This window comes from Merops nubicus, unplaced genomic scaffold (assembly GCF_000691845.1).
Source record: "Merops nubicus isolate BGI_N331 unplaced genomic scaffold, ASM69184v1 scaffold15422, whole genome shotgun sequence".
NCBI lineage: Eukaryota > Metazoa > Chordata > Aves > Coraciiformes > Meropidae > Merops > Merops nubicus.
The window spans coordinates 18,506-29,125 of record NW_008595775.1 but is presented as its reverse complement, the minus strand read 5'-3'; the positions used below and the strand labels follow the sequence as shown (position 1 = coordinate 29,125).

Here is a 10,620-nt window from a genome sequence, read left to right as displayed (position 1 = left end):
TATGGCAACCTCTTAGAGCAAACTTCAAACTGAACCACAGGTGTCTGTGGCCGGGTCCCTCAAGTGGCATTTCTCCTGCAGCGCTTGATTTGACCGCAGTAACTGTTGTGCCACCCACAGTGGGGAGGGTGGAGGCTCTCAACCCTCAGAGGAGCTGAGTGAGAGGAGAGCAGAGCATGCACTGTGCTTGACTTGACCAGTCTTTCACCCAAGTTGCATTGGACAATGAAGTTAGAAGTTTTGAGATAGGTGAGCTTATGTTAGCCTTTTGTTTCATGACCGGAGGTGTCTGAGATCCCCAAGAGTACTTTCACCCAAACCAGGGCTTATGGTCTGTCTGTTGGTTAGGAAAAGAGTAAAAGCAAAGGAATGAAAAACACATTGTAATGGTATAAATATTTACATGTGTCTTTAAGTTTGCTGTGATTTCTGTGGGACTGCTACACTTGCTGAAGATAAACACTGAAAGTCTTTGCAGGTTTGGTCACTTATTTCAGCCAGGCAATTCTTTTCTGGCTTAAAGGAAGGGATTTTCTTTTCAATTTCTACAGGATTAAAGCTCTCCACTATTTAAGAAAAAAACTTTCATTAAAAAAATATATTTCACAGTGACATCCTCAAATGCTGCAGTTGACAGTAATTTTACTGTACTGTTTTCACAAGGATTGACTTGTTAAAAACTGCATGTTCCTAGATAGGACAGAAAATGAAGAGAAAAAAAACAAATTAGGATAGTAAAGAGGAAAAAGCAACAAAGCCTTATATTTGCCCCTGGATAGTGCTATCACCTCTTGAATCTGTATTAACTGAAGCTGTAAGAAGAATGCAAAAATTGTTAACCTTATAAATGTATACACAACTACTGTGCGTTTTCTGGAAAGAGACTAAAAGAAATCTGGTCTCCCATTTCTGCATCACCTGGTAAAACATGCATCTCCTTCAGACTGGGCACAGTTTGCCCTGCTGTTGTCCAGTCCCTGAGCATTTGCGCTAATGTGAATATATCACAAGGTGATAAAAACACCTTGTTTAGTCTGGGGTCTAATCACTATGAACTGGCTCAAGGCTGGATGCTTGTCCTAGTTGAGCTGAGTGCTAATCCATTGTCAGCAGTGATTTCTTTCAAGTGTCTTGAAAAGTAATAGTATAGTATAGAAATGGTTTGTATGTGTATGTGCTTGGATTATAGAAGATTCTTCAAATGAAAACATATTCTTGTTCAATGAAGGTAAAAAGAAAAGACATAAATGTATTAATAGTAGCAGTAAACGAGCTTTCTTCGAGAGTTAACAGCAAATAAGGAATCTGTGGTAGCGTATCCTGTAGAACTGAGACCATGGAGATACATTGCACCAAATTTTTACAGTGTCCTTCCGACAGAGAAAGAGAGCTTGTTTTTGGGATTGTGTTTACAAATAACTGTGCGAGAGTCTGCTAAAAATTCCAGAGGTATTTTCATCCTGATGAGCTGAGCTGCATATTCCATGGTATCTTGTATCCAAAGGGAAATGTAAGAAATGGAAATTAAAAACCAGCGGGTTTGTGCACCCTGCATGCTCTAAGCAACCCTGAGTGGACTAGTGGTTTGCCAGAGATATTTTTCCGTCATGAACAAATTAGATTACTGCTTTTGTGCCTCATCGGCAAAACAGAGATGATTTTTCTTCACCTTATAGATACTTGTAAAGCTAAAGTGGCAGATATGTATGATTTGCTTTGGGGTTTTAGAGACACAGAATTTACTGGTATGTTTCTGGTAGGCAATTCTGTTAAACATTCTGATATGAATCATGGTTTCCCAGACAGGCTTTATCTTCTGTCAAAGCCTATAGGAAATTTAGGGCTAGGAAAATTCAGCTTACTGAAAATTCTACTATATATTTGACAATCATATCCCTTCTGAAGATTTTCATGTGTTTTACCTTCAGGTTATTAAAGTCCTGCAGCAAGTCATCATCTCAGCCTAAAGGTTTGGGGAAGAAATAAGCAATACATGAAACTGGATGAGAAGAATTTTTACATCTATTCATTTGGGACCCTGATGAGTGATACACTGGGAGAGGCAGAAGATGGTGAATTTCACAGAGAATGCAACTGAGAAGTGCACCATTAATCATGATATCCACCAGACATTATCCCCTGTGGTATACGTATTTGTGTTTATACTAGGCTTGCCAGCTAACTGCCTGTCACTGTACTATGGGTATTTACAGATCAAGGCTAAAAATGAATTGGGCATCTACCTTTGCAATTTGACCGTAGCAGACCTGCTCTACATATTTTCATTGCCTTTTTGGCTTCAGTATGTTTTACAGCATGACAATTGGACCTACAACGAGCTGCTGTGCAAAATCTGTGGCATCCTGTTGTATGAGAACATCTATATCAGTGTGGGCTTCCTCTGCTGCATCTCCATTGACCGCTACCTGGCAGTAGTGCACCCTTTTCGCTTTCAACAGTTTCGGTCAATGAAGGCTGCTGCCATTGTGAGCATTGTTGTCTGGACCAAAGAAATAATGACGTGCTGCTTTGTCTTTACACACGGGGAGATCAGCATGGATGCCGAGAGCCACGTGGTGTGCTTCGAGCACTACCCCATCAAAACATGGGAGCACAATGTCAATTACTACCGCTTCTCTGCTGGCTTCCTTTTCCCCTTCTTTCTACTGGCCTTCTCTTACTGTGGGATTTTACGAGTTGTCCACAAGAGTCATGGAACTCAAAAGAAGAAAAAAATCCAAATTAAACGACTAGTTTCAAGCACTGTTTTCATTTTTTTAGTTTGCTTTGGACCATACCACATCCTACTGGTGGTTCGCAGCTTGTTGGAGAAAAGCTGCTCATTTGCTGAGAAAATATTTAACATTTACCATATTTCTCTCCTGTTGACTACTTTTAACTGTGTTGCTGATCCAGTATTGTACTGTTTTTCCAGTGAAAGCACTTACCAGAACTTTGCCAAGATGCGAGACTCTTGTTTAACGTGTTTAGGGTGTCTGAGGCCTGAGACAAAGGAATCCTATCCGCTGAACGCTCCAGAAACTCCCAACAGGCCACAGCAGGAGCAACAAACAGGGTTATTACACATATCACGTGATGATATTGCAATGAAGGTCTCCTCCACAACTAACAGGAACAGCCTATAGCATTCATCAAAGAAGGACGTTAAAGCCTGCAGCTATGGCTGCGTTTGAGTATCCATCTGATTTACCTGTGTATTACAACAGTATTACCTCCAAAAGGCTTGTTAGCAATGCAGTACAAGGAGGTGGTTTCTGGAGGTGTTTGGACCTTGGCAACAGTGAGGAAAGCACATGCTAAGTCAGTTCACTTACCATCTTATGTGTCTGTTGTCATTGTGAACTCAGAACCCGTGTCTTAATGACTGCATTGACTGGAATAAGCTAGTACTCATGGTGTGTGCTTCTCTTGAATTCATCTTTAACTGCTTTCTGTTTACTGTAGTGTCTAGAGAAAGCAATTCTCTATAAGCTGTCATCATCTGTTGAAAAGGTTGGAGACAGAACGTATTAAATGTCCCTATACATACTTCTATAAAGAAAACCAAACAATTTCTGCAACTCTGAAATAACTTGTCCTTCAGCCAGTTTTGAGGCCTGTGGAGACCATGCCAGAAACAGCTGTCTAAAGCCACCAAGCCAATAATGTGAGATTTCTGAGAGAACATGCACAAGGAACTTGGCATCTGCTGAGACCTTCAGTCTGTTGATTGACTGTTGAATCTCAGACTGTCGAACCTCATCATAAGGCTCCTATTGACTTCCAGAGGTATGAGAACTCTTGGCTGTGACAGGCAAACATAATTTGGTCTGTTGACTTGCAAAAGAACAAGAGGTTAGTAGTACATGAGGAGCTTTGAACTCCTGCACTTCTCTGAAGTTACTGTGTTCAAAGACAAATTTGCTTACAATTAAATACTACAGCTTGCTAAGGTTTTGATTGTTTCCTTCAGAATTTGTGTGTCTTGTGCAGTGTAGACAATGCAGGAAATTAAATAACAATGGGTTTGTCAGGAAAACTGTTAAAAGAATTCTGTTTAAACTCTGTTTTCTCTCACAGATACCACAGCTTAGTGTCCCGGTTAGAGGGAAGAATTGTGCTCCCCATCCCTTATCCCTTAGTTCTCCCAGGTAGAGAGGTAAATAAAGGAAGGCAGGGGTAATGAAAGCTTTGCACCGATTGAAAAGTTAACAAAATGAAATATATTATTTTACAGGGAACAGAAAGGAAGAAGGGTAGGGGTTTAACAGGGTACAGAAAGGAAAAAGAGTAGGGGTTTAACAGGGTAAAGGGATTATAGGAACAACAAAGTAAGGAAGGTTAAACTTCCAAAAAATACAAAACCCAAGCGCTGTGCTGAGGCTCCCCAGTGCTGGATCTCGCTGGTTTGAGGTGGATGGCCCATCCTTGGACAATCCTTAGATGTAGATGGAGGCAGGGAACGAGTCTGGAGATCAGGCCCAGGTCCTGAGATGGCCACGGCCACGTGCACCCGGCCACGGCCAGCAAGGGGAGCCACAAACAGCAGCAGAGCAGCGTGTCCCGGCCAGGACCCCAGCGGAGAGAGAGGAGAAGGGGCTGGGGGGGAGGTTACATTCAGTATCAGAAACATAGAATAAGTGGAGATAATGGCAGTTAAAGATGTGGGAGTTGTGCTTTATACTATTGTTTCTACCAATCTAGTGCCATCTCCTCTTTTTTTTTTTTTTTATTATACTAATGAATCCTGTATGATTTTTGTGATCTGTTCGTCATACTCTCATGTATTTGTGTTACACTATGAATATTGCCTTGTCCTTTCACTTCTCTGGTTTCAAACCTTTCTTGAAGCACCTCTCTCTCTGCAACCTGAAGCTGATAACTTCCAAGCAGTTACCTGATAAGTAGTTTTGTTTCTTCCTTTTTTTTTTTTTTTTTTTTTTTTTTTTAATGTCAAAAGATTTTCTGGATAGACAGTCTAATCCTGGTATCTGAAATGTGTTTTTGTAACACAGCCTTGCTTGTCATCAGTTTCTGAAAGGAATATATTCTAAGAGTTTTTTGGAAGCCACCTTGAGAGTGCAATATTAGAAATAATTAGGGGATGTATTTAATAAAGAATGTTTTTATTGTATTCTTCCTGTATTTGCTCACTTTGTGTTTGAAATAACTCTCTTATGGCTTTAGCCCACAGTTTCTGTTTGTGATACTAGAGATCTTCTGCCCCCTCATCTTGCAGAAAGGATTCATGTCTCTATTCCCAGGAGGGGATTTAGGTTTGCTTAGGTTAACATTTGGTTTGTTTAATTATTTTACATTTCTTTATACTTAGACCACTCACCAAACTGGATTAACTGCCTTATACATGCATTTTTTTCTTCTGACTGTTAGTGCTGTTTAGCTTTACTTTCTCCTAATCTTTCCTCTAATCTCTTGTCTGTGATGTTGTAGGGCAGGGACTCCCTTGGTTCTTGCTAAGAACCAAGCCAACTAATTGAACTGCCATGACCTGACACACAGGTGGTTTGTTTTAGGATGAAACATTTGTTGTCCTGTTTATGCTTTTGTTCTTTACAGTTACATTGTTAAAATTAGACAGCTGGAAGGCAGAGTACGCCAGATTACATCGAATTGTCATCTGAAGGATTAAGGCTTGTTTAAGTTGGTACTTTAATATGGTCAGCTGCTGCATTTTAAAACCAGAAGGAAACTTCTGTGATGGAGTCCAGCATTCTTATGCAGGTCTCAGTGTTTAACCTGTTAACTCACAAGAGAAGAGGGGAGAGTTTCTTTTAATGTCTTTTTTTTTTTTTTTTCCCCCACATCTGAAGTCAATATTTTATCAATTCTTTCTACATTGTAACTGCTAGGCTTAGGCTGCAGAACTGTATTCAGTATGGGAAGAAGATAACTCAGAACTTTTCTTTCTGTTTCAGCCAGAACATAGTCAATCGAGAGTCCTACTATGGTTGTTGAAGATATTCCACACATTGCTCAGATTAACTGCAGGGCTTGGGACTGTGCAGGAGAAGGAATTTTAAAAACACACGTGAGATAAAAAGACAAATTATTACATTTTGTATTTCTTAATGAAATCTGACTGTTAAAACTTGTATTTTTGCGGAAAGAAGAACAAAAGCTTAATAAATGAAGTTTTTTTTACAAAAGTTAATATTTTTAAAGTATAATATACATTGCACCTGTTAGTATAGTATGTCAGTGAGCAACTGAGCACGTCGCACACAGAGAAGGAAATCAGCTGCCTCTTTTCCCACACAGACATTTTTAACTTGTGCCAATTGCTTTTTGTGGGTTCTGTGCAGCAGTGAATATATGCCATCCTGTGGGGTTACTGGCTTTGGCAAAAAGCTCAAGCATTCATACAAAATATTTTACTTAATAGTTCTAGTTTGGACAATTTGGAGACTTCAAAAGGAGTTATTTTTTAAATGTGAAACTTCAAAGATAGTTCCACTGCATCATCCTCCAAGAAGGCTTTAAATCAAAAGAATCTTAAAAACTAATGGATCCGTAAAATAAAGATTGGCAGGTTTGGTGACTCTGGATGTCTACCGGCAAGTCTGGCATTCAGATTTATATCTCTCACATGTATTCAACTGTTTTAAGTCTTTAAAGGCTGTGTATCCTCAGGGAATTCAGATGATTCATTTTGAAGTATGCTGGTGTTTGTGGTATGATCTGATTTTTCTGATTCTCTGAAGTTATGTGTTTGTCATAAATAAGGAAAATAAAATTCACCTGCCAGAAAGAAAGGTAGATACCAGGTGTTGCTGGCTGCTGGAAGTCCACAGTCCTTTGGAAAAAGCATCCTCGTAAAGCACCATGGTTTGATGCTCACCTTTTGTACCATTACAGTGATTTTGTGACAGCTAAACCATCAGTGCCTGAGAGGTGCAATGTCAAATATACCCTGTCCTCTCTGCTGTGAGGGCTGAAATCTAGCAGAACTTCAGCCCCGGCACTCATCTGGAGTTGAAGTGAAATCACATCCTTAAATGACAGAAGTCAGGCACAATTCACAACCGTGTGCCATGTACTGGTTCAGCCTTAGTGGGCTTTTGAGCTATAACTGAATTTTGCTTCACTTAGTCTTGTCAGGAGCTGCATTTCTATAACTGGTATTCATCTAAATGTTCATTTACATAATTTTATTTCATACTGAATGTAAATGTTTTTAAATTTTGAATCATGTTTTAATTTCTAAGCATAATTTTTAAATCAATATTCATGTATTTAATTTATTCTTAACAACAGCATACTCTAAAATGTCTTCAACCTTCTTCTACTACCAGAAAGGGAGAAAATATATAAATGGCAAATAGTAACAAGAAGGACATCAATAGTGTAGCCTGTCTTTTACATGGACGGTCTGCAACACTGCCCTTATTTTCACTAGCTCAGTTAAAGCTCTCCTCTTCACCTCTTCACACGTCCAAAAACTATCCACCACCATAAGAAGACAATGTTAGAGGAGCTACAGGAAATGTGCAGGGGGCTGTAAATAACAGCTTTCACTACTGTGACACTCTTGAACCTCCCCTCTCCACTGCAGCTGTTCTCCCCACTGCAAGGTATTTTTAAATTCCAGTTGTTACAAGAGCTACTTCCTGTGGCAGTTATGAGGCTAGTAAAATAGGAACAAGCACTGCAATAATTCACTTTAATGACAAGCTTGCTTTGTAAAAACCAGATCACCTCTTAGTATATAACATCATTTAATGTCCATCACCCATTATAAAATTACAGAAAATAAAGATAGACCACGTCACCACTGCAATATTCCCTTCTTGCTTCAGAGATGTTGTAAGGCTAACAGTGAAAATTTGTGTGCAGTCAAGAAACCAGAGATGAAAAGCCATTTTTTCTGATCTTTTATACCTTGTGAGAGCTGAGGGAATAAGGACATAACACAGGAGCAACTCTTGATATAGAAATCATTGGGGGCAGTCACTGCTGCACTTCTTGCAGCAGCTTTTCAATCAGAAGTGAATGGGTATTGTAGAAGGGCAGCCCATCCACTTCCATTTCTAGGCTGGCCGTTTTTCCACTGCGGATTCCGTGCTTCACAAGTGTTTTCAGAAGCTTTTCTTCCTTAAAAACCAAAGAAATATTATATAGTTAAAATCCTGAATCAGACAAGAGCATTTTAATTCTAGGGGAGACTGACCACATCCTCCATATTTATTTTAATAGCAACACCTTTTTTTAACTTGTCCCAAAGAATGTGTCACATCTGGAACTTAGGGAGTGTTAAAAGGGTTATATTCTTGACTGCTATTTAACTATTGAATGGTACTGCTGGTCTCCTTGCTGCCTCAAACAGCACATTAGTGTCAGTTCAGAAACATGAGTCCTTTATTGCCTGGTTTGAAGTTCCTATATTGCACAAATCAGAACCAGAGGAACCTCCACCCAAAGCATGTCAAAAAAACTACCTGTCATTTCCCCAGCGCAGCAGCTGGATGCAGATGCACATTTATAGAAAAAGAGCAGAAGGGAAGGAGGATATAACAGACAAAAAGGTTACAGAGAATACATGAACAGGCTGCACAATCCCCTTCTGTGATCTCTATGTGCTTTTTGCTCCCTGTCCTCTTTTTTTCTACTGATTTTATGAGAATTCTAGTTGCTTAGGAAAGGAATGGGGAAGAAAGAAACCCCTGAAACTGTGCTTCCTTGGGATTCTCTGAAATAGCGTGTACTTTGTTTAGAATTGCAACTCAATTTCACTTTTGTATGTTATTTTCTTGCATAACAGTAATGTAAGCAGATAGCAAAGTATGTTCCAAGTTAATCTGTTAAAGTACACAGAGGGAACAAAATCCTTGGCTGTGAGCTACAGGCCAGTTAGCACTGCAAGATGAAAAGATGGGATAAAATCAGCTCTGAAAAACACTACTTCTATAAACAGTGAAATTAGATGGCCTAGTTACAAATGGACATATGTACAGCAAAAACTGCTTTGCCTTCCATTTGACATGAAATGTATACAGTAAAACTCTTTATACTGTCTTAGCAATTACTATGAAGAGAATTTATTTATCTAATTCTACTGATAAAATCTAAAAAAATAGAAAGCCTAGTCATGTCTTAGCTTCCCCTTGCCCCAACCCTGTGGTAATTTACACAAGACCTTAAAATAGTCATATACCTATCTTCTCTTCCCTTTTCTTGCTAGGAATGCCTTCTCTGGTCTTTGCTCTACTGTTCTGTTTCCTTTCATGTGAGACTCTGCTTTGCTGGAAATCACTACTGAAACAGCCATAGCAGTGTCCTTGACAAACATTTCTATAGGTTTTAATAATTCTTGTTTGATATTCCCATACAATAACCTCTAACAACATCCTTTATCTCCTGGACACAAATTAATGATGAGAAAAATTATAAGCTAAAATGTCTGATATTCTTATTAAATTGTATTGTGTTATTCCCACCCGCCCCCCCCCCCCTCCCCCCGGAAGACTTTTAAGCCATAAAGAACACAACAGCTTTAGATCTGAATTTAGACACAATACAGTTGTATTTTACATACTACAGTATATGGCCAAAATATAAACATTTCTGGAAGAATTAAAGCATACCTTGCATGGTCAATTAGCAGAGAATTTAGGATAGTTTGGTAGCTTGCTTTCTGAATGCACTTTATAAAGATTTGTCTTATATTTCCTGCTAATGTAGCCTAATTCTTAGCTGCAATAAAGTTAAATGAGGCACTGGTTTTCCATTAAAGAAAAACCATGCAGTTACATCGTGTCAGTCTTGACATTATGTACCAATACAGCAATGATATAGCTATTTAGCGAAATTTTCTGGATACACTGGTAGCATAAAAGCTGCTACTTTGTAATTTATAAAATTATAAATACACATCAGCTTATATCGTATGAATGATCATATATATGAATGCAAATGTAAACACCTGATCTTTCAGCATGAGAGAGGTTTTTCTTAGCACTGACTATCTATATGCAAAGAGGCCAATTAGATATCTTGTGTCATAGTAGAGACACCTGAATCGGATACACAAAATAACTGAATTGTTTCTTCTACATATTTATTTGTTGGAGCTCTCTGATCTTCTTACATGCATAAAAAGGCTTGCTTGCTGAACACTCTACTACTATGCCTGATAAACCATATTCTATCATCAAATGCTATTGTTTCCATTTGTAAGAACACATACAATGTATGGTATGCTTCCTTAGCTGTAAAGTGCTGCAATTTGCTCACAGATCTCTCATTATTAAGTAATTATGTTATTTACATACAGTTACAGTGGGGTAACCAGGAAAATATTCAAATTAATAGTAAAAGAACTTGATAATTTGCACTTTATTCAGAAAATATTCCCTTATGAATGACAAAGCTAATAAAGAATACTAAAACAAATGTCACATCTTTATATAATGCTCATTTATAAAGTAGTTAATGTTCTTGCAGGTCATAATTTCAAAATAGATACTATGCAGTTAATTTCTTACCATGAATAGAGAGTTCAGCAAATGAACAACTGACTGATAATTAACCTGATTGTGAGATACAAGGAAATGGAGAATTGACTGTAAGATGTTTAGTGTTTGCTACATTTGGATATGTATG

The 10,620-nt window shown here is 38.5% G+C and overlaps 2 protein-coding genes across 2 annotated transcripts in view; one reads left to right on the top strand and one right to left on the bottom strand.

Moving 5' to 3' along the window:
• Window positions 1–2,069: 2,069 nt before the first annotated feature.
• Window positions 2,070–3,146, top strand: GPR68 (G protein-coupled receptor 68). Its single transcript, XM_008936178.1, has one exon. The coding sequence runs from the start codon at window positions 2,070–2,072 to the stop codon at window positions 3,144–3,146; it is 1,077 nt and encodes a 358-aa protein (XP_008934426.1).
• A 4,734-nt stretch (window positions 3,147–7,880) lies between these two features.
• LOC103769010 (chromosome unknown open reading frame, human C14orf159) overlaps window positions 7,881–10,620 on the bottom strand; it is a gene marked incomplete at its 5' end in the record, with an annotated part of 19,034 nt that continues 16,294 nt past the window's right edge. The window contains one exon of the mRNA XM_008936177.1: window positions 7,881–8,112. Coding sequence (XP_008934425.1) covers window positions 7,969–8,112 — 144 coding nt within the window. The remainder of the gene's footprint in view (window positions 8,113–10,620) is intronic.

Excerpts from the sequence above, each read along its gene's own strand:
- GPR68 (XM_008936178.1), top strand. The coding sequence starts at position 2,070 with ATGGTGAATTTCACAGAGAATGCAACTGAGAAGTGCACCATTAATCAT.